Below are 24789 nucleotides of genomic sequence, written 5' to 3' on the forward strand. Positions count from 1 at the left end.
AGGGCTTAAACATTTGGGGATCCAAGTGTGTCCTTTGCCTATTCTGTGGTCAGCCCAGCCATGTTACAAAAATACTAATTTGAGATGTTTTGGGTCACCTCTGGCTGCAATCCCTTCTCTTAGGGAGTAAGTTCCTAATGCCTAGATATGCACCACCGAGAGGACCCACACTCACTTATGATTTTCTCCCTTCCGGCGGCATGTTAATTGCCAGAATTTGCCCACCTTCTTCAAAACTGAGCTGAACACCACAGTTGTGTTAATGAATTAAGCTGTCCATCCTTCTACCCAGCATTTTTATAATAATACACAATTATTTACTTGAGCAAGCACTGTTCCATCGCATTTGCAAGTACTTTGTGGTGAGGAATTTCTATGTATGACCCCTGACCCTATAATAATGCTTTTGACTATGAGACTTTTGTTTTTGGCCAGGCCAGGCATCTTGTAGGGAGCTTATTTCCCTGACCAGGGACTGAACCCTGAACTGGACAGTGAAAGCTCAGAATCCCAGCCAGTGGACCCACCAGAGAATTCCCAATAATGCTTTTGACTGGATTTTAAAACTCTGATATTCTCCTCAATTGTGTAGACAGTAGAAAGAACACAAGTGGATTAACCTTTGTTGTTCAGTTGCTTAGTCGAGTCTGACTTTATGACCCAATGGACTGTGGCACACCAGGCTGCCCTGTCCATCACCATCTCCCAGACCTTACTCAAACTCAAGAAGCTGAAGTTGAATGGTTCTATGAAAATCTACAAGACCTCCTAGAACTAACATCTAAAAAAGATGTCCTTTTCATCATAGGCAATGCCAAAGAATGCTCAAACTACCACACAGTTGCCCTCGTGTCACATGCTAGTAAATTAATGTTCAAAATTCTCCAAGCCAGGCTTCAGCAATACATGAACTGTGAACTTCCAGATGTTCAAGCTGGTTTTAGAAAAGGCAGAGGAACCAGAGATCAAATTGCCAACATCCGCTGGATCATCGAAAAAGCAAGAGTTCCAGAAAAACATCTTTCTGCTTTATTGACTGTGCCATAGCTTTTGACTGTGTGGATCACAATAAACTGTGGAAAATTCTGAAAGAGATGGGAATACCAGAGCACCTAACCTGCCTCTTGAGAAATCTGTATGCAGGTCAGGAAGCAACAGTTAGAACTGGACATGGAACAACAGACTGGTTCCAAACAGGAAAAGGAGTACGTCAAGGCTGCATATTGTCACCCTGCTTATTTAACTTCTATGCAGAGTACATCATGAGAAACACTGGGCTGGATGAAGCACAAGCTGGAATCAAGATTGCCAGGAGAAATATCAATAACCTCAGATATGCAGATGACACCACCCTTATGACAGAAAGTAAAGAAGAACTAAAGAGCCTCTTGATGAAAGTGAAAGAGGAGCGTGAAAAAGTTGGCTTAAAGCTCAACATTCAGAAAACTAAGATTATGGCATCCGGTCTCATTACTTCATGGCAAATAGATGGGGAAACGGTGGCTGACTTTATTTTTTTGGCCTCCAAAATCACTGCAGATGGTAACTGCAGCCATGAAATAAAAAGACACTTACTCCTTGGAAGAAAAGCTGTGATCAACCTTGGCAGCATACTAAAAAGCAGAGACATTACTTTGTCAACAAAGATCCATCTAACCAGGGCTGTGGTTTTTCTAGTAGTCAGGTATGGATGTGAGAGTTAGACTATAAAGAAAGCTGAGCACCAAAGAATTGATGCTTTTGAACTGTGGTGTTGGGACAGACTCTTGAGAGTCCTTTGGACTGCAAGGAGATCCAACCAGTCTATCCTAAAGGAGAGCAGTCCTGAGTGTTCATTGGAAGGACTGATGTTGAAACTGAAACTCCAATACTTTGGCCACCTGATGTGAAGAACTGACCCTGATGCTGGGAAAGATTGAAGGTGGGAGGAGAAGGGGACAACAGAGGATGAGATAGTTGGATGGCATCATTGACTCAATGGACGTGAGTTTGGGTAAACTCTGGAAGTTGGTGATGGACAGGGAGGCCTGGTGTGCTGTGGTTCATGGGGTTGCAAAGAGTTGGACACGACTGAGCAACTGTACTGAACTGAACTTTCATCACAGGGGACTGGAATGCAAAAGTAGGAAGTCAAGAAATACCTGGAGTAATAGGCAGGTTTGGCCTTGGAGTACCAAATGAAGCAGGGCAAAGCCTAATGAGTTTTGCCAAGAGAACATGCTGATCATAGCAAACACCCTTTTCAACAACAAAAGAGATGACTTTACACATGGACATCACCAGATAGTCAATACCAAAATCACATTGAGTCTGTTCTTTGTAGCTGAAAAAGAAGCTCTATATAGTCAGCAAAAACAAGACCGGGAGCTGACTGTGGCTCATATTATGAACTTCTTATTGCCAAATTCAGACTTAAATTGAAGAAAATAGGTAAAATCACTAGGCTCTTCAGGTATGACCTGAATCAAATCTCTTACGATTATACAGTGGAAGTGACAAATAGAGTTTAGGGATTCGATCTGATAAGAGTGCCTGAAGAACTATGGATGGCAGTTCGTGACATTGTACAGGAGACAGGGATCAAGATCATCCCCAAGAAAAAAATGCAAAAAGGCAAAATGGTTATCTGAGGAGGCCTTACAAATAGCTGAGAAAAGACGAGAAGTGAAAGGCAAAGGAGAAAAGGAAAGATATACTCATCTGAATGCAGAGTTCCAACGAACAGTAAGGAGAGGTAAGAAAGCCTTCCTCAGTGATCAATGCAAAGAAATAGAGGAAAACAACTGAATGGGGAAGACTAGAGACCTCAAGAAAATTAGAGATACTAAGGAACTAACCTTAGAATAGTGCGTAATTGTATGCATCCCACATGACATTATTACTAGCCACCTGTATGGCAAGCCTTAAATTCAGTAGAGAGCTTAAAGTAAATTCTGCTCTAGGTGAGTTCTCTCCTTTGGTCCATAAACTGTTTATTTCCCTCGCCTCTTGATGAAGTCTTGCCTAAAACATTTTTGCATTACTTTCTAAGGCTATTGCTACTTCTGTTTCCCTTCCGGGGAAAAAAAAAAGTGTAGTGAAGAGCTTTGGCCAGTGCTCTTAGTTCTAATTCAACCTCCAATCCTGATCGCAGGCGAGCAATTTTTTTTGTTGCTGATTTGGTTTCCTCACATACAACCAAGTTATTAGTCTCTAACTAAAGTTTAAGGAAGTGCTCTGTAAACTTAATCAGCATCTACAGAGCAAATGGGATCGCTAATATCCCAGCTCAAAAAATCAATGGCTGTATTATATTTATGTCCTATCTTAGCCAGATGATACATTCCTTTGTTTTGATAATGCATTTGGGGACATAGTCTGATGTTTTTAATGGGTAAGTCTGTATCAACTAACTTCAAGCATGCCTAGTTCTCTGCCTTTGGCAGAGCAACAGAAGCATCAGATATGATACTGTCCTTCCCTATATTAGTGCCAATAGTAACATCGACCCTAATGGCAGTATTTTAACATCATGGCCCCTTCTGATCCTGCTCCAATTCCTTGAACCACACCTTCCTTCTTGATTTATTAAAAATAAAAGCTGCCTTTTTCCCATGTAGCTTGCAAATTGTTAGTATGCTTTGTAAAAATAGTAATGGCAGATGGCAAGTGAATAAAATATAATTCAAGTTCTGGCTCTTTGTCTGCTAGCTGTAATCTCATCTATAAAATCATGACAGCACGACAGCCTTGAGTGAGGAATTGAAGTGGGTGTGAAATGCCCATCACCTACTGAAAGCTCAAATAGTGGCCGTTAGTGGCTAGATAAAAGTGATCAGAAGGTGATTTAGAAGTTTATGCCTTTCAAACATCCAAGAAATCTGGAAAAAAGGGCTAGTGATACACTGGAAATACAGATGAGTATAACTGTAAAGATAAGTCCTTTCAACCATAGAGAGGAATGCTATCATTAAGGAGATTGTGTAGAAGATGACCAGAGATGGGCCATAACATTTAAGGATTTGGAAGACGAGAATGCCAGAGAATAGTCAAACAGGAAAATGAGAAAATAATTAATTCCAGAAACCAAGGGGAAAAAATTCAAGCATGTTGGGATGGAAAGTGTTAACAGTGAAAGTGGCCAAGCAGCATTTAAGTATGAAGTCCTGGCAGGTGATAGGCGTGTGAGTTCTTTTGGCTCCTTTTGGTTCATTTTTATTTTAGAATCAGAACATGGAAACTAAAATCTATGGTTTGTAGGTTTACTTAAAAGTGATAATGCTTTCTTAGTAACTGAAAACTAAATAGTCTCTATAATTAATCCAATTACAATGGGACAATTCACTAATTAATGGCCCAGTGTCTCTCCATTATGGGTAAAAATCTGTTTTGTCATCTGGGTCTTAATATAAAGAAACATGCAATCCTTACATAGGGCCTTATGCAGCATCTCTGGCACAAACTGAGCAAAGTCACTTACAAATGTCTTTGTGTAGTCAGCATGTAGATTTTTTGTTTGATAAGTTGATTCCATACAGCTACTCCTGATTCTTTCTATACCCAGGATATGACAGGTCTGGAGAGAAGTTGTGTAATTAATGGATTTACCCCTTTCCTCAGCAGATAGGTAATACGTACAAAAGAACTCATGCCCAAATTATAGAATTTTTATTGTTTTCAAATACTATACAGAAAAAAAAATAAACAGTAGTATATCATTAACAGATCCAGAAATAGTCCAAATTCAACACTTTTTTCCCCCTCTATTTAAGTAGTTTGAATTACTACTAAAATAATCCATTGGTTTCTACTCTCTTCCTTGGATTACTTTGGCTTCATAGGTGTAAGCATTCTTGCTTTATTTCCCACAAGCTCCATAAATTAAGGACATTCCTTTGTAAGAAGGGGATAATTTTAGGAATTGTTTTCTTCTGTCACACTTCTTGAATCCTTAAGCATCTGAGCTCTCTCTCACTCTTGTTGCTATGTTCTTCTAGTGTCAAACAGGAAACACAGTAGAATAACCAGGATCCCTCTCTGGTGTTCTTAGTAATTACTGTGTTCTAAATTGCTTAAGTATCTGTGAATCTGTAATATTGGATCTTCCACAGAGACTACTTGAAATAAGATTTCTAGGTTGATGTGTATTTTTCTACATTTGTCCTCCCTCTGCTTTTTTGTTGCTTCTTTAGAGGCAGAGTGCTTTGCCATAGATTAAATCATTTCTAAATTAAGTTTAGGTAGATGTCTATAAAAGTGTTTCTCCATTTTCTTCTTTTATGACCATCACCAGTACCAACGTACACCCATCCCACCTTCCAACCCTATCTCTATCATTTCTCCCATAAAATAAAGAGATTTGAGGATATTTTGTTTAAAGAAACCGCTATCTTCTCCATTTTTGCCTTATTAAAAAGACAGGAACAGGGCAGGACATCCAAGAATCAGTGTGATGAAAGATGTGATAAAAGCAACTGAAAGACTAACTGGTTGAAAAAATTACTTACCAGCCTTATTGAGTACCCATAGTATCTCTTTAAAAAGACAAATGTATACACATGGATTCCTCTGGGACAATGCTTCAACAACCTTTGTCTTAAAGCCTTTTCAAGTAAATAATTTATGGTAGTATGATACCATAAAGCAATGATACAAAGCAGATGGTAAAAAATTGCTTTTTTTTAAAAGCCTGGGTATCAGTTGATTATGTAATACAACAAGCTGTTTCCAGACCATTGGTCTCATAATAAATATTGAGACCTGTGCTACTGATACACAGAATTTATTAAGCTTTTCACATGTAATAGAGCATAGTTTCAATTGCATCTTTAGTGCTCACAAAAGCTCCAGCAATCAAAAAGGGCAGCATGTTACTTCATAACAATCAACACTTGTAGCTTTTCAGATTTGGTTTTCATAAGATAATTTATCCCCAAGTAAATCTAGTCATGCTTTTAAAAAATGCTTTAGGTCACTCCAAACTTGGCAATTAACATTTGGCATAAACAACAATAAAACAATCACAACTTGATAAATAACAAATACAACGTTGTAGGCCATAACCATACACAGCATAAGGAAAAGATAGTGGTGATGGGTAAGTAACTACTAGAGTTAATGAGAGTACCTTGGCCTCCATGCAGACACTTCTAGAGGCTTTGGTTCATTCAGCCCTGACACTCTGTTTTCAAAACAGGGGGCAATGCCTACAGTATCATTTTGTAATTTCTAACAAACTGAAAACAAGTAAGTAGAAAATGATGAGTTGATTTTTATTAATGCGTGAAATCCTCAGGAGTTATTACCAACCCCTTAGTATAAAAATTTTTTCAAGTTATATTAGTCATATAACTTGGTGTGCTTATTTTAAATGCTGCTAAATGAATTAAGACAGTGTTTCCCCTAATGCGAATGATTTTAGCACTTTTCAGCTACCTAGATCTAAAAAAACTTTCAGGCTTTGGAACTGAATGTTTGAGGACAATGTTCAAATTTCAATGTATTGATAATACAATATGCTTGATTTAGAATGTTACCTTATAATTTCCTCCAAAACTAAAATTTTAATCTGGTGAAAAATAAGTAGCTATAAGTGGCATAATAACCATGACACTGAAATGGTTACTGTCACAGATAGTGATAAACAGAGGGCTCCACTCTCAGTTCACCTAGGATTTGAAATTACTGTACATAATGTCACTTACAAAACTATAAGAAACTGAATATAGAGCAGATTTATTTAGTCTGGTATCTTCAGATACCCAAGATATAAGATACTTTATCCCCAAACAATATTCAAAAGTATTTTGTGTAGCTGGTAGTTCTTCCCTCGGAGGTAAAGAACATATCGCCAAAACTTTTTTAATAAGCAGGATGCAGAGCATTTTAAAGAACAGTCTAATCTAGGAATCAAATATACAGAGATTCAAAGAGGAAAAACAGAAACCTGTATCAAAGAAAAAGATCAAACTGGTAGCCCACACCCAGAGCAACTGTGTAAGCAATTATGATAACCCACAGCGTCTCATATCATTCCAGTGAGGATCCCCAGGTACTAGATGTGTTTTCATTGTGATATTTCCTAAATAAAGGGGCTGAAATGCACATTAAAGAGTGTTTCCCAGGAATAGAAGTGAAGATACTTTTACATTGTTCAACCCACAAGCTATTTGGTCAAAGGAATATGTAAAGCTCAACAAAAGCACATCTGGTGGAAGTTCATGGCAATGAATGTTGACAAGATGTGCTTGGATCTCGCTTGCAGCATCTGGCAGTGAGTAGCAGAACAAAGGTGGGGGGCTCACAGGCTCTCCTGTGTCTGCTCTGGAAGAGGCTCCGTGGTGGTGGCACTAGCGCTTGCAGTTGAATTCAAGACTTCTCCGAAATCACCACCAGCAGGCTTGTTTCCCCCGACTTTAGACTTTGAAAAGTTCAAAAAGGAAGAGACGTTATGAAACACAAACTTTGCTGACTCTGCATAAAGTAACTCAAATCTTACTTAGAAAAAAAAATAAACCAGGAGCCCAAGAGCTCAGTGATTCTTATATTTGTACAGAATTTAGTACTGTTGCCATGTTCCATGCAGTTTCATAGAAAAACTTAGGCAGTTTCCATGCTGAAAATATTCAAATTGGTAAATTCTACCCCTTTATTTTTCCCCCCTATCTGCTTATTGTTCTTCACAGGGAAATTTATCTTTATAAAATTTATAGAATTTTATAAGGCCTGTTATGCTAAAGAATCTACTGAATTCTCTATCTAGATAAAATTCTGTGAAATATTGAGTAAAACAAAGAAAAGAAACACATGTATGTTTCCCAGACACAGCATGATGCTCTTAGCTCAGTCACGACTGGCCGCAGACTCTTTAACAGTTGGAATCTAGTTGAAATTTGCTCTCTCATTCTTTTTGGCCTCCCATCCAAAATCTTGGAATTGTCTGAAAATTTTGCATGACTTGTATCCACCATATGGTTATTAAATTTATTATAATATTCCTTAATTTAAGAAAATGTTAAGAAGACCTCTTGCAATTTATAGGTCTAAAATAACTCCTCCCCACCACTGGTCCCTTCCTACTCCAAGGCTGTGAATGGCAGTAGCACCTCCCAGTCAGACTGCTTTGCTATCCTTGGTCCTTCCCCATCTTGTTCCCCATCCAGTCGATCACTAACTTTTTGTCTGTCACTTCTAAATATCTTTCGACTCTGTCCCACTGGCACTAGCTCGACTCATACGCCATCATCTTTGGCCTGATCACAACACCTTCCTCCCACCTTGTCTCCTTCTCTAGTCTCTCTCCCATTAGATCTGCAGGGCCAACAGTGATCTTTCTAAAATGCATAGAAGAACGCATGACTCAGATTGTTTAAAATCTTTCAGTGGCTTCCCACTTTTTCTTTAACGTGGTCCATCTATCTCTCTAGTTCTGTCTCTTGCTCTATAACCTATAGCACCGTGAAAGTGAAGTTGCTCAGTCATGTCCAACTCTTTGCGACTCCATGGACTGTAGCCTACCAGGCTCCTCAGTCCATGGAATTTTCCAGGCAAGAGTACTGGAGTGGGTTGCCATTTCCTTCTCCAGGAGATCTTCCCAACCCAGGGATCAAACCCGGGTCTCCCGCACTGCAGGCAGACAGACACTTTACCGTCTGAGCCACAGGTAGGTCAGTAAAGTTCCTCTAAGGGTCCCCAAAGCTTCAAACATTCCTTTCAACCTGAAGGCCTCCCTTTACATTACTGCATCTTCAGAGAAGTCTCTCTGTCCTTCCCTCCTGCCAAGGGTGACAAAGATTCCCACTGCTGATGCTCACTGCACCCTTGACCTCCACTGTCCTAGTGCTTAGTTGTTGCTTAGTCACTAAGTCATTTCAAACTCTTTTGTGACCCCATGAACTGTAGCCCGCCAGGCTCCTCTGTCCATGGGATTTTCTAGGCAAGAATACTGGAGTGGGTTGCCATTTCTTTCTCCATGGCATCTTTCCAACTTGGGGATCGAAATCGCGTCTCCTGCCTCTCCTGCATTGCAAGTGGATTCTTTACCACTAAGCCATTTGGGAAGCCCTTACCCTCCCTTTATTTTCATTGGCCATTTAATTGTCTCAGCATCTTCAGAAAGCATTTGTGTCACTCTTGCTCACTGTGGTATTCCCAATGCCCAATACTCATCTCCTGGTACACAGCAAATGCTCAAGAATCACAGTTAATGACTCAATCCAAAACCTAAATGAAAGTACAAGTAGACCCCATGTTTAATTGAATACCAATGTAAGTTAGCAAAAACTATATCCTAAGCATACAACTATATTTTACAGCTTCCTTTGTGATATTTGTCTAATACATTATATCCTTTTAAAAACTACATTTTTTGAAATTTGAATGGTGCCTAGTCATATTTCAAAAATGATTTTATAGAGTCTGAATATACTCAGGAGGAAAGTACATAGTAATGACCTGGAAGTTTCTCCTCCTCTTCATTGTTAAAAGAACAGAGGCTGCCTGGTTTTCTAGCTAGTCATTTCAAAAACTAATACTCAGGGTAGATTTCAAGGAGAGACTATGATATTCCTAAAATTTTGAGAACTGAATTAGAGTAAAACCTTGACCTCTTAGAATGCACAGTTTGTTTTCAAATACCTAAGCAGAAATTAACAAGAATAAAGCAGGTCTCTGGTACTGACCTAGAAGAATGACCGTGATGTATTTTTTTGCTCATCAAATATGTATTAAGTAGCTGCAGTGTGTCAAGGACTCTTCCAGGCCACTGAAAAGCATCAGTGAGCAAAAACAACAGGGGCCTGCATTTGCAGATTCATTAGAGCATGCATGCTGGGGGCATTAAATGAACAAGTTGCAGGGCTGTGTGTACAGCGTGATTCATTTTTGAAAAACACAAATTTATGTAGAAAGAGAAAAGGTGGGAGTAGTGTTTATATGCAAGAAAAAAAGATCCAGCTTGTGATACAGTGTTTGGTTTTCTTTCTATTAGCATACCCTGATTGTGTAATTTTAAAAAGCGATATTTAAAAAGAAGTGACTCAATTACAATTCTGAAAGATAAAATATGATTATTTTAAAGCTGATATAGATGAAACACTTAAGATATCAGTTTTATCTTAATACTTGAGTTACTAGTTTTAATTTGTTTTTAAGTTTATTACTTAAGATATTTTATTTTAAACATATCCACCATAATTACCAGAATTAGTTTTGGAAAAAAATGAATATGGGCTTTGTACAAACTCTGTGGAGAAGGTTGGACAGGGGATGGGAACAAAACATCATTTTTCATCACTTGTGATCCTTGATGATATTATAGTTTCGAATATAATCTTGAAGATAACGCAATTTACAAATTCATAAAGTTGATTATTATGGGCAAATGTCCACCTTCACCAAAATCAAAGCAATCAAAAAATAAAAGTGAATCATCAATGATCACCATGGCATCATCATAATAAAAATATCCAATAATTAAGGACTGAACAAACAATATCCAATATAAGGCTATGCAAGCAGCCGTTAAACATAATATTAAAGAATATTTAATGATACAGAAAAATGTTTATGACTTATGGTTAATTCTTTTTTAAAAAAATATGTATTTGGCTGCATCAGGTCTTAGTTGCAGCATACAAGATCTTCCTTGTGTCATGCAGGACCTTTCACTGTGGTGCACAGACTCCCTAATTGCAATTCTTGGGCTTAGTTGCTCTACAGCATGTGGGATCTTAGTTTCCCAACCAGGGATCTAATCTACGTCCACTGCATTGCAAAGCAGATTCTTAACCACTGGACCACCAGGGAAGTCCCTGTTAATTTTTTTTTTTAAGTGTAATAGTATAGTCCTACAACATATCACTGTCCTTCGGTTGTAGGACCATAATTCTATGTTTTATTTTTTGTGCTTTTCTATATTGTTTTTAATTTTCAACAATGAGATTTGTATTACATTTTGTCCAATTACAAAAGTATTTGAAGTGAATAATACAAAAAGCAGCACAAACTTCTGAAGTACTACTTTTAAAAATTATACGTTTCTTTTCAGCACTCATGCTGTCATACTACAATATATACTCAAAAAATTTTATTAAGAGTATGTAACACCTTGGTTGGTTTAGTCGCTAAGTCATATCCAACTCTTGCGACCCCATGGACTGTAGCCTGCCAGGGTCCTCTGTCCATGGGATTCTCCAGGCAAGAATACTGGAGTGGGTTGCCATTGCCTTCTCTAATATATCATCTTAAATACCCATTAATAAGGTAAATATTAAAGTTATTAAAGTTCTTCAAATATTTTTGAAAGGAAATCCTAATTTGAATAATCTACCCACAACAAAGAAAGTTCAGGCACCCAACAAGATAACAGAAAGACCCTGTTCTTTACTTGCCTTTAAGTTTTCGACCTTTTCTTCAAATGATTTGAAAGTTGGGGAGTTTCTATGGAGAGACAAGAGAAACAAATAATAAAATTACACACACGGAACAAAAATTTCAACAATTCAGAAAACATTAGTTGACTGTATTCCCCTTGGCCATTATTCTCAATCAGCAAAAGAACATAGAAACCATATGTAACACCTGTACCATAGGCATGCATACAAATGGTGTCTTCTTATGTGAGATGATCAACTTCTGTTCTAAGATTTCTACAACAATCTTTTTAATTATTTGAACTGAGCCAGTGTTAGACATACAGATAAAATACATGTGTGAGAAGAGGGAACAAAGTCAGGTACAACATTGAGTCTATCATTTCCTCAACCAACTTGTCACCGTATAAGAAAAAGCTACTGTTAGCTCAGTCTGACTTTGGTTAAAGTGCTACAGTCTAGAACTAATGTTTAAATTCATATGTTGCCTGGCAAGATTACTACCTAAAGCCACATCAGCTCAGCAGGACAAGCAAACCAGAGGAGGTTCCACACCAGGGATCCTGATTCCCAGGAGAAACAGAGACCAAAAGGAAGGGAGGGGCAGGAAACCATTTGGCCACTCCACAAAGCTGCCCCAACTAACAGAGGCTCTCCAAGCCCACAGGAAGCCTTTCCCGTGCCTTCACATTCATCCACATTAGTTGGGGAGGATCACAGTGCCTATGTGTCGCTTTCACCTGGGTTTCCAAAGCTTTTATACCATCCACCTGACCTCCAACATCCTTCCTGCTACCATGATGAAATAGAAGAAGGAAAAATGGGCTTCCCCCTTCCCACCATCGTGACAGGCAGTCGGTCCCAAAGGGTGATCCCCAGACCAGCTGTATCAGTAGCCCTTAGGAAGTTGTTAGCAAAGCAGATTTTCAGGTCCCACCCCAGGCTTACAGAATCAGAAAGTCGACATGGGCCCACCAGGCAGGGACTTTTAACAAGCCTTCCAGGTAGTTCCGATGTACACTAAAGTTCAAGTCAAGCGTACATTGTTGAAAAATTCTCTGCCTCTATAGAGAGGTCAGGTGAGGTAGTAAAAGGTGCCACTTGCAAGTGCTTATTGATGAAAGAGGACACTAGAATGAGATCCCAGTTGGTTCCAGATGTCACAGTGGGATGAAGGAAGTAGAAATGGGGAGGATGAGAAAAAGGGAGACTGTAACTAAAGCTAATGTGAACAGAGGAGGTGGGCCACCTACATCCATGAAAAGAAAAGGTTGATCAGATGAGCAGTGTTCAATTTTTTTTTTAATTAAACAGATTCCAGAATGAAACAATTTAATAGGTTTGCAAAATAAAGTAGAAATAATCATTCCTTTTTAAAATCACAAACATTTAATGGATTTCTTACACCAGCCTAATAACACTGGGAGGACCAAATGAAAGCTAGTAACAGTTTTCACAGCTTGTTTAGAGCAGACTTCTAGTTCCTACTTTGGAACAGTTCAAGAGAAACATCTGGATAAAAAGTAAGAAAGCATCAGACCAACTACATTTTGTGAAAATATACTTTACCTCATAGCAGGCATGCTAATTGAGTGTTGAATGGAGCGTATGCTAAGAGGCAGCATTAAAAAGAGACAGAAATGGAGTTAGTAAAGTGACGATTAGATATTATAAAAAGCAAACAAAATTTAGTTTTCTAGAATCTTGTTCTTCTGGCACCATAAAAAATTACTTGCTTTTTGAGGTGGAGGGGATCAAAGTTAGCACAACATAACTTTTATTCATGAGCCAATTTGATTCCAGTAGTTCATAATTCAGCTAATAAATCAACTTGGCATTTTTATAGCACTTTGAAAACTGTCGAGTGCTTTCACCAGTACCTGTAAGGCATCTGGCATCAAGGCTCAAGAGTTAATAATTTATAGGTCACAGCAGAATCATAAATGGAACTTAGGTCTTTGAACTCCTAATCCAGTGTTCACCACCTCCCCTCAAAAGATGAAGCACACACATACAGATACGTACACACACACACACATACACACACACACACACACACACACACACACACACACACACACACACAAGCAAGACCACTGAAGAGTTCCTGCAGCTATCATTCTCCCACACATTTGGTACCAGAACAGAAAGGTTTCAGAGTACTATTTGACAACTTCAAGTGACTTTAAAATGACATCACTTCTTAGTAGCAGTAGTCAGTTTTCTAGTAAGAAACCTGTACTCGCTCTTAATTAAACTAAATGTCCTTATAGGCCATTCAAATGATTTGGCCCCCTGTCATTATACAACTTGCAGTTGTCAATCACCCTTGCTGCTGCTGCAGCTGCTGTTAAGTTGCGTCAGTTGTGTCCGACTCTGTGCGACCCCATAGACAGCAGCCCAACAGGCTCCTCTGTCCCTGGGATTCTCCAGGCAAGAATACTGGAGTGGGTTGCCATTTCCTTCTCCAATGCATGAAAGTGAAGTCACTCAGTCGTGTCCAACTCTTAGCAACCCCATGGACTGTATGGGATTCTCCAAGCAAGAGTACTGGAGCGGGTTGCCATTGCCTTCTCCAATCACCCTTGAGCATACGCCTATTTGCATTCCCTTTCCTGACTGGTGGTGGGTACAAGCCCTATTCTGCACAGCGCAGAACCAAGAGGAGGAGACGGGGAGTATAAAAATGGAAGCAGAGAGCGATCACTGCCACTCCTTTGGGGTCAGCCTGCTCCCACGTCTTGGGAATGTACTATCCCCTCTGTTTAATAAAAGAACTGTAACTGAGCTGTAACCAGTCGGTCATTTTGAATCCTTGCTACACTGAGATAGGAACTGAGAAATCCTGTCTGTGTGAGCTGTAATTAGTCTATCATCCCAAATCTTTGTTAGGACGAAACAAGAATGGAGGGAGAGAGAGAAATCGACCTGACATGAAGCTGCCTCTACTGCCACAGCCACCTTGCCAAAGCCACCTTCTACCGTCAGTAGAGTTCCACCCACCAAAGTTAATCTTCTGGTAATCAACAAATTGTTTAGACTGAATGAAAAGAAAAACAAAACTATTTGATACAATTAAGATTCTTATCCTGGGATTGTGTAATTAAAACACTAAGGCGCTAATCAGCTAGTGGTAGGCACTTGAGCTAAAAACTCATGGAGGCGTTAATGTTGAGGAAGATATTTTGGGGGAACAGGTAAAAGTTATAAGAATACAGAGAAAGCCAATTCCCAAAGAAAGATTTGCATATGAGCAGAGAGGAAGAGGAAAGGAAGGAGAGAGGACCATGAAGAAAAGAGGGTTCAAGTGGGAGAGAAAGGAGTTTCTTCGTTTCTTTGGGCTCTAGAAGCTACCTTGACTTCTAACAGCTTTCCAATCTGCAGGACTAGTCTGGATGGGGCTGAGCTTGCTTCCTTTCCTTGTCTTGAATTACAAAACAACTTTCATTCTGCGCAATGCCTTTCCATTTTAGGTGAGCAAAGTCACAGTTTTCTATCCTTCTTAACCAAAAGATTCTTCACGAGAACATTTTGGCAGAAATTATCAAATTATGGCAAAAGAAAGTACATAATAGCTAAGCCAGTGATAAGTTGTTTGTCCACAGGACTCACACAGTGAATTCCATAGTATCAACAAAATGAGAAAATGGGTGGATAAAGTAAGTACAAATTCAGAAATGGACAGTTAATTCTGGTCATTGTCCCTAAGCATCTACATAAAAGATCATTTCCTCCAGTGGCCATCTGGTGTGTTCTGTGCCCCTTTAAACCAGGAGACAAGTTAGTTTAAAGGAACTAGGGCAAAGGCAGAGTGAGGAGAAAAATCATAAAAGCGTATTAATTCTAGATGCATCAAGTTGACTATGTAGTCAACATCCAGGGCACAAGTCAATTCAGGATTATACTCCATAAGAAACAAGTCCTGATCATAAAAGTTGAAAAACTGAATTGTAAATGTAACCTAGAATTTTCAGGGGATGAAGAATTAAAACAGGAAAGCAGTGGGGAGCTATGCATGACTCATCAAGGGGTCCTCCCGGGATTAGGTAAGAGAAGGATGGCGGTGGAGCATCATTGAGAGGGGACATCAGGGGGACAGGGCAAACTGACCAATAGGGTAAACAGTTAGGAGAAGACTCCGTAATGTTGCAAATACAGACCACTTTTTAAAAATATTCTGTTTTTACAACATTATCATAGAAAAGTACTACCAATACGCTTCCAAGAAAACCAAAGTAGAAATGATAATTTGGGAGCCTTTTAACTTATTAAGTGCTGAGCAGATGCCAAAGATGTTTGTGATATGACTTAATGTTAAAAACGATCTCTTTGAGAATTCAGTACAGCATCTCCTGTAGAGGACTTTAGGGTCCTTTATGGGATAATGACAAAGTCACTCTTACTGGTATTGCACCTCAATCAGCAGCTATGGCAGATAAAGAATTTAAAGATTTGAGTACCATGAAGGATGCACTCACTAAATATGTGTAAGTGTGAATGTGTTACAAAAAGCAAGGAAGTAATTACAATAAGGTGTTCATTTTGTGATAAACACAGTTGAATTTCTGTATGTGTTACTTTTCATAATAAGAAAAGATTAAAAAGAACAGAGAATGAAATCAGTTAGAGTAATACAAAGTCAAGGTGTTGCCATTTTTGAAGCAGCCATTACAGCAGCAAGAACAAGGAATGCATATTAATTTCAAGTCCAACAAGGGCTTCTCTACCTGAACATCTCTACAACCCATATTCAGATGAAATTCTATTTTATTGGTGGCTAGTCTGTAATCTAATAATTGGTCAGCTGTCTTTGCATTTCTAGCTTCCCTATGCAAGGTTACACAAAGTTTCAACTTGCTTCAACTTACATATCACCTCCAATTTCACTGATGTTCAAATATAGTACGGGAAACTTCAAAAGCAAAAAGCCATGTTGCTCCTGGACCAGAACTGTCTCTAATAGATGTTAATATATTGGGAAGATTAGCTAGCATCTATAAAGCAAATTTTGTTGCAAGTTTTTCCAACTGGATTTCAACCCTCAAAGATAGTAACCTACAATCAAAGCAAGAATGTAAATCTGGATTCCTCAAAACACTAAAGGAAAAAGAAATCAAAGAGGACAACCTGACTCTAACTCAGACACACTAAGTATTTTATAATCTAATATTTACTCTTTGGAAGTTATTCTTTTAAAAAGCTGAATTGACTTTTTAAATTTTTGTTGTTTCTTACACAGTTGTTTGAACTTTTCATCCCCAATAATATTAAAGGGGGAGGAATAGAGGGAAAAGGAGAAGGAAGAATGTAGCAAATGGCAGACAGAGAAAGAAGAGAGGCTGGTCAACATGTCTCAAAGCATACTGTGTGCCAAGCATGTTTTTAAGAGCCATTCATGTATTATTATTCCCTTTCGCCCTCAAAATAATCTCTTGATCACAGGTGATGAGCCAAAGTAACTACCAGACAGTGGCTGGAGGGTCAAAGTCTTAAGCTATCATTGCCCTGGGGAGATAGAACAAGACAGAGGGGACCACAGGCTCCTGAACTCTTGTGTGCCTGGGTTCAAGTCCTGACCTTCAGCCAGATGGCTGTGTGACCATGGGGAAGTCACTTAACCTCTCTGTGGCTCAGTTTTTCTCATCTGAAAAATCAAAAAGCTAACAGTACCTACTATAACTGTTTACCATTATGTTATTATTACAGATGACTTTATTTTTATTTATTTATGTATTTGGCTGTGTTGAGTCTTAGTTATTACACATGGGATCTCCCTTGCATCATTCAGGATCTTTTGTAGGACCCCACAGACTCTCTAGTTGTGGTATGCAGGCTTAACTGACCCATGGCATGTGGGATCTTAGTTCCCTGACCATGAATTGAACATGTGTACCCTGCATTGCAAGGCAGATTCTTTCCCACTGGACCACTAGGGAAGTACCTACGACTTTAACTGAAATAAACATTAATACTTATCTAAGATTATATCCTTTAAAGCTTTCAAATTTCACCCAGCTTTTATTTTGGTTGGTAACTCAAACCCTACAGTCCAGGACAGTGCCTGGCACAAAGCTGTCATTCTATAAATACATCTGAATTAAAGAATGAATGAATAAATAACTGTAGCAACTGAAATTAGGGTGTATGAGCATGAAAGATAGGAAAGTGCATTAAAGTTTTTCAAATTCTGGAACTTCCCTGGTGGTCCAGTGGTTAAGATGCCACACTCCAAATGCAGAAGGCCCAGGTTCAATACCTGGTCAGGGAACTAGACCCCACATGCCACAACTAACATCTGGCACAGCCAAATAAATTTTTTTTAAAAACCTTTACAAGTTCAAATCAAAAGGTACCCTATTATAACAAAAGAGATCATTTCTTATTAAGTGGTAGAAAATTTCAGCAAAATGGAATTGTCTGGAATAACCTGAATGAACCCCAAACCAATTTTAAAAAATTAGAGGTTTACATGAAGAGACTCACAGGCCAAAAGGAGAAGGTTCCTTTGAAGAGAGAGGGAAATCCTCCTGAACATATCAGAAATATTTGTCTAATGAGGTTGCTGAATTGTTAGAGCATGCTCTTAATAACATGAACATCAATTAAACACCTGCACCAAGTGAAATGAAAACACTCCTTTAAAGTTTCTCTCAACAAAAATAAAGGCACGAGTCCATGTTTACCATGTATGTGCAGAAAACAAGCCAATAGCAGAGGAGTGACTGTGAACACACCACCTGGGACAAGATGTCTGTCCTCAGAGGGCTCCTCTGGCCTGCTGCGGACCATCAGTTGTGAGGTTGTCAAAAACAGACATCTCTCGTTGTGTCTGTCACTCTCTCTCTTCCTCCTTTCTTCTCTCCCTTTCTTTCCCTCTCTCTCCTTCTCCCCATCCCTCCCCTCCTCTTCCTCTTCCTTACTCACCTTGTAGACAATATCTACACCTCAAGTGCTAACTTATTAACTGATAACGTATTAATAGTACAATCAAAACTGTTGCTGGCTCTAACAACGCAAGTCAGCAAAATGCCCGCAATTCCATCAGACTGAAATCCTCGCCACAAGTCTTCAGGTTTAGCATGAACTTGGAACAAAGGGTAGCCAACAGGATTATCAACTACTGCAAGCACTGGCAAAAAGGGGCCCCTGCATCCACCTCCATGAGAGGAAAGGCCATGCTGCCCGGAAGGAAACCCTCACGCCTGCTGCCCACACTCCTCTTCTTGTACAGTTCTTGGGGGCATGTGGTCAGTATTTGCCTCTGTGACTCACTCACCTAAAAAGATGTAGATTTTTTATACATGTTTTCTATTATATATGTTTTATATATTCCTATTATATGTTTTCATATGTTTTCTATTATATATAAATCAGATCACAATCAGGACACCTTGATCGAGAAATGATTTTTTAAAGTGAAATTAACTCAACTGAAAAGTTGAGTTCAGTTCAGGCACTCAGTCTTGTCAGACTCTTTGTGACACCATGGACTGCAGCACGGCAGGCTTCCCTGTCCATCACCAACTCCCAGAGCTTGTTCAAACTCATGTCCATCAAGTCGGTGATGCCATCCAGTCATCTCATCCTCTGTCATCCCCTTCTCCCACCTTCAATCTTTCCCAGCATCAGGGTCTTTTCAAATGAGTCGGCACTTCGCATCAGGTGGCCAAGTGACTGGAGTTTCAGCTTCAGCATCAGTCCTTCCAATGAATATTCAGGACTGATCTCCTTTGGGATGGACCGGTTGGATCTCCTTGCAGGCCAAGGGACTCTCAAGAGTCTTCTGGAACACCACAGTTCAAAAGCATCAATTCTTCAGCGTTCAGCTTTCTTTATGGTCCTACTCTTACATCCATACATGACTACTGGGAAAACCATAGCTTTGACTAGACAGACTTCTGTCTGCAAAGTAATGTCTCTGCTTTTACATATTCTGTCTATGTTGGTCATAGCTTTTCTTCCAAGGAGCAAGTGTCTTTTAATTTCATGGCTGCAGTCACCATGTGCAGTGATTTGGGAGCAAAAAAAAAAATGTCGTCACTGTTTCCATTGTTTTCCCATCTATTTGCCATGAAATGATTGGACTGGATGCTTTGATCTTAGTTTTCTGAATGTTGAGTTTTAAGCCAACTTTTCCACTCTCCTCTTTCACTTTCATCAAGAGGCTCTTTAGTTCTTCCTCACTTTCTGCCATAAGGGTGGTATCATCTGTGTCTGAGGTTATTGATATTTTTCCTGGCAATCTTGATTCCAGCTTGTGCTACATCCAGTCCAGCATTTCTTATAATGTACTCGGCATATAAGTTAAAAAAGCAGGGTGACAATATGCAGCCTTGATGTACTCCTTTCCCTATTTGGAACCAGTCTGTTGTTCCATGTCCGGTTCTAACTGTTGCTTCTGGACTTGCATACAGATTTCTTAGGAGGCAGGTCAGGTGGTCTGGTAGCCCCATCTCTTTCAGAATTTTCCACAGTTTGTTGTGATCCACACAGTCAAAGGCTTTGGTGTAGTCAATAAAGCAGAAGTAGATGTTTTTCTGGAACGCTCTTGCTTTTTCAATGATCTAACGGATGTTGGCAATTTGATCTTTGGTTCCTCTGCATTTTCAAGCTTGAACATCTGGAAGTTCACGGTTCACATACTGTTGAAGCCTGGCTAGAGAATTTTGAGTATGACTTTGCTAGCATGTGAGATGAGTGCAATTGTGTGGTAGTTTGAGCATTCTTTGGCATTGCCTTTCTTTGGCAATGAAAGGCATGAATGGAATGAAATGTACAGACTGGAATGAAAACTGACCTTTTCCAGGCCTGTGCCACTGATGAGTTTTCCAAATTTGCTGGCATATTGAGTGCAGCACTTTCACAGCATCATCTTTTAGGATTTGAAATAGCTCCACTGAAATTTGATCACCTCCACTAGCTTTGTTGGTAGGGATGCTTCCTAAGGCCCACTTGAATTCACATTCCAGGATGTCTGGCTCTAGGTGAGTGATCACACCATCATGGTTATCTGGGTCATGAAGATCTTTTTTGTACAGTTCTTCCATGTATTCTTGCCACCTCATCTTAATATCTTTTGCTTCTGTTAGGTCCATACCATTTCTGTCCTTTATTGTGCCCATCTTTGCATGAAATGTTCCCTTGGTATCTCGAACTTTCTTGAAGAGATCTCTCATCTTTCCCATTCTATTATTTTCCTCTTATTTCTTTGCATTGATCACCGAGGAAGGTTTTCTTATCTCTCCTTGCAATTCTTTGGAACTCTGCATTCAAATGGGTTTATCTTTCCTTTTCTCCTTTGCCTTTAGCTTCTCTTCTTTTCTCAGCTATTTGTAAGGCCTCCTCAGACAACCATTCTGCCTTTTTGTATTTCTTTTTCTTAGAGGTGGTCTTGATCACTGCCTCCTGTACAATGTCATGAACCTTCATCCATAGTCCTTCAGGCAGTGTGTCTATCAGATCTAATCCCTTGAAACTGTTTGTCACTTTCACTGTATAATCATCAGGGATTTGATTTAGGTCATACCTGAATGGTCTAGTGGTTTTCCCTACTTTGTTCAATTTAAATCTGAATTTGGCAATAAGGAGTCCATGACCTGAGCCACAGTCTGCTCCTGGTCTTGTTTTTGCTGACTGTATAGAGCCTCTCCATCACCCTCTGTGATGTCCCACACTGTCTGTGGAGTGTGTTCCTCTCTAAATAAACCTACTTCTTATTTATCACTTTGTCTCTCACTGGATTCTTTCTGAGATGAAACATCAAGAATCTGAGGTTTATTAGGTCCTGAAACCAGATGCCAAAGACTAAGGACTTTACTCAACTTTTAACCTATAAGAAATAATTCCAAAATGTAGCTCTCTTATATCTCCCACTTCCAAGTTGTAATATGAAGCGTAACTTTAACCAGGACCTGCACTGATACATAATATATTGATACACAAAGAATACATTATTCATTAATAACTAGACTGAAAATGTTAGACAAAGTATGATCTTAATCGAATTTTTTTAATGAAATGAAAAAAAGTGACTGTGTAAGCAACAAGAAAAGAGCCGCCCAACTCATATTATTTCCAGTGAATTAATAAGACAGCACATACTGAGCCATACTTAGGTACATTTGCTTAATCTTCTCCAAAGTATACAGAAAAAATGGTGGTATGAACTGATGAAATCCTTCTTCAACAGCACTTACATAGTTTTATTATTTTTGTTTACATTACACCTAGTGTTGTTTTATAATTAAGTATGAACAGGGCTCTTCCATTCTTTCGAGGCCACGCCACACAGCATGCGGGATCTTAGTTCCCTGCTGGACAGTGGTTAAGAATCCACCTTGCAATGCAGAGGATGTGGGTTTGATTCCCATTCAAGGGATTAAGATTCCATAATGCCCCAGAGCAATGAAAACCTGAGTGCCGCAACAACTGAGCCTGCATGAAACAATGATGATACCAAGGGCTGCAACCAAAACCCAAGGCAGCCAAATAAATAAAAACAGTAATAATAAGGCCACAAAACACAGCATGTGGGATTTTAGTTCTCCAACCAGGGGTTGAAGCTGTGCCCTGGGAATGCAGCATCTTACCCACTAGACCGCCAGGGAAGTCCTAGGGCTCTTCCACTCTTAACTCATTCCTGGGCCCCACCTCCATTCCCCCATTCCATGCACTCAAAGATTTTAAGCTCTTTCTTAATAAGAACTGTGTCTGGTATAGGTTATATCCCTTGGATCCGTCCACGGTGTACACCTTTATGTTAGCAGAATGGATTATGTGAGTGAACACATCCTTACACAACCTCATAACATTAGATAAAATTCTCTTAATAGTTTCCTAAAGCACTTAGGCCATTTTCACTTGAACACCAAAGATACAGAATTGATTCCTATTACTGATTTCTTGGTTTTTTTTTAAAGCACAATTCTAAATGTAAATAGTTTAACACTCAGAGTTTGTTTATCTCCCTGACTTACTCTTTCAGAGATAAGTAAGAGAAAGCCTCAGCTATAAGTATCTATTTGATTACATAAGAAGGCACAATGCTAGCCACAGCAAGTGACTGCTTGAGAAGACAATTCACATTAATAGGAACAGAGATAGAGACCAGTGTGTTAACTTTCCTACTTATACTCAAAAGACCTTCCACCTTCGTTTTCTCTAACTACTAATTGGATATTCAGAGAGTCTATATAGGAGGGAGAGGAGAGGTTTGCTCAATATCACAAAGATTCCTTCCAGAAGGGAAGATTTGGGCTGATATCTTTTTAACATGCTTTCTTTTTGGCCTAATACACTTTATTTCTCCTTTTGCATCTATGAAATGTCCTTGCGTGCAGAGTTACAGAATACAACTCATGGAAAGAAATAATAAAATAGTAAACACTAGAGGCTAACAAAACAAGTACTAAAACATGCTGAGTCGTGGTATATTATCTTAGGCATATTTTACCATAATTAAAAAAAAATGTCACAGTAACCTGGAAAGAGAAAAGACTAACATTGTGAGACAGTACATATGCTGTCTATTACAACTGCATAATGGGAGTCAGGTGAAGGGAGATTCCAACATCCTGACATAGGCACCAAAGAAATTACAGCATCAAAAACAAACAAACAAAGTCAGACATTAAAAGGGAGGAATTCTGCATGCCATGGTAAAGCTGATTCTTTTTTACCAAACACACACACACACAAAAGGAAAGTAAAATGTCAAAATCATTTCCATATCCCTTGAATCATGTGTCAAATTATTCTCCTTTTAATGTATCCATTACCCATGGTATACAAGAAACCCTCCCTTGAAAATAGGAATGCACCAGAGAAAAGATATTTCAAAATGCAAGATTATGTAGTGGACAAACACGACCATCCAATGTGGCATCATAGCCTAAGCACACTTGTCTTAGACGAGAGCTGGGCTGCAGTGATGGTTTACACTCTCCTTACCTAAAGGAATGTGAAAAGGCTTGCAATCTGCAAGAAGCCAGAGTAAGCATTAAAAAAGAAAGGAAGTTCTGGTAAATCTAAAACAATTAAATAACCTACTTTTTAAGAGCTGTGTAAAGTTTTAACTGAATTCTAAAGGGCTACACAATCGGGAGTTAGCACAGAAAGAAAAGAGCTTACCTAACAGAAGTATATATAATGGTCAAAAGGGTTTAAGAGAGCTGTGTTTATTACATTGTATTGAAATGATAATAGTCCAAATACAATGAGCAAGTCATTGGGTATTTTTGGTACAAGTATAAGACCAGTTAACCAAACTTATTCAACCAACAAAATTCTGGTTGTAAAATCTACTTTCCCCACAAAAAGAAAACACAAGGTCATGCAATCTGAAGGGTTTAAAAAAAACAAAACACATAAATCTTGCATGCCAACAGAAGCACAGCCAATTTAATCCACATTTGTCATTTTCAGCACTATTTTAATCCACATGGTGGGTGGCATGAGGTTACTGGTGGACACAAAAGCACTCTGAAGCAGTTTTATCAAAATGACCAGGAAAATTCTGCAGACACATTGAAAATAAAATGCAAAATAAATAGCTCAAAACAAGATTTTGGCCTGGGCATGAACATAGATATTACAAAGGAGCACACAAATGAGTATGTGGCAAGCACACCAGGGGCTAAAGATGCACCACCCGGAAGTGAGGGCAGGACTCAGTGCTCCCAGGCTCATCCCCGCCAGACACCAGGCTCCACGCACAACCACAGGTCTGCAGCCACATACTTACCCCATGTGATCAAGAAGGGCTAAAAGGAGGAGAGTTCACAACCAGAATTTTTCAACAACTTGAAATGTATTCATAAGACAATCAGTTTGAAGGCTATGCCTAGAAGGATTTAGGGGTGCATTTCAGGTCCTGGTTTGAAGGAGGGCTCTTCCTCATCCAAACGGAGGGCAGTCCAACATCAGCCAGTACCAGGCAGGAAAGAAATGCAACCATGATAACAGATTTTAATCTGCCTCATCCTAATTAAGCAAGGAAAAATGAGGACGTACTTTACATCTTCCAGCTTTTTGGTGATGACAGAGCCAACAGACGAAAAAGCAGCTGAAGCCTTCTGTCCAGCCTGAGATAAGGTTTCAGAGGTCTTCTTGTACCTATATCAAATTATAAAAGAACAGAGCAAAGAAAGTAAGCCAACCTTTCCAATATCCATTATTTGGTGACAGAGGATGAAATGGTTAGATGGCATCACCAACTCAATGGACCCATGTGTGTGTGCTAAGTTGCTTCAACTGTGCCCGACTCTTTGTGACCCTGCTACTGCTGTGACCCTTCTAAGCCACTTCAGTCGTGTCCGACTCTTAGCAACCCCATGGACTGCAGCCTACCAGGCTCCTCTGCCTATGGGATTTTCCAGGCAAGAGTACTGGAGTGGGGTGCCATTGCCTTCTCTGCTTTGTGACCCTATGTAGCAGCAAA

The 24789-nt window shown here is 39.3% G+C and overlaps 1 protein-coding gene across 1 annotated transcript in view; it reads right to left on the bottom strand.

The window, feature by feature from the left end:
- Positions 1–4637: 4637 nt before the first annotated feature.
- TPD52 (tumor protein D52) overlaps positions 4638–24789 on the bottom strand; it is a 47691-nt gene continuing 27539 nt past the window's right edge. The window contains exons 4-8 of the mRNA XM_052651449.1: positions 24363–24464; positions 23301–23327; positions 12921–12962; positions 11370–11418; positions 4638–7399 (exon numbers count right to left, since the gene is read on the bottom strand). Of these exons, the coding sequence (XP_052507409.1) occupies positions 7280–7399; positions 11370–11418; positions 12921–12962; positions 23301–23327; positions 24363–24464 (340 nt within the window). The 3' untranslated portion in view covers positions 4638–7279. The remainder of the gene's footprint in view (positions 7400–11369; positions 11419–12920; positions 12963–23300; positions 23328–24362; positions 24465–24789) is intronic.

Source organism: Budorcas taxicolor, chromosome 14 (genome assembly GCF_023091745.1).
Source record: "Budorcas taxicolor isolate Tak-1 chromosome 14, Takin1.1, whole genome shotgun sequence".
Lineage (NCBI taxonomy): Eukaryota > Metazoa > Chordata > Mammalia > Artiodactyla > Bovidae > Budorcas > Budorcas taxicolor.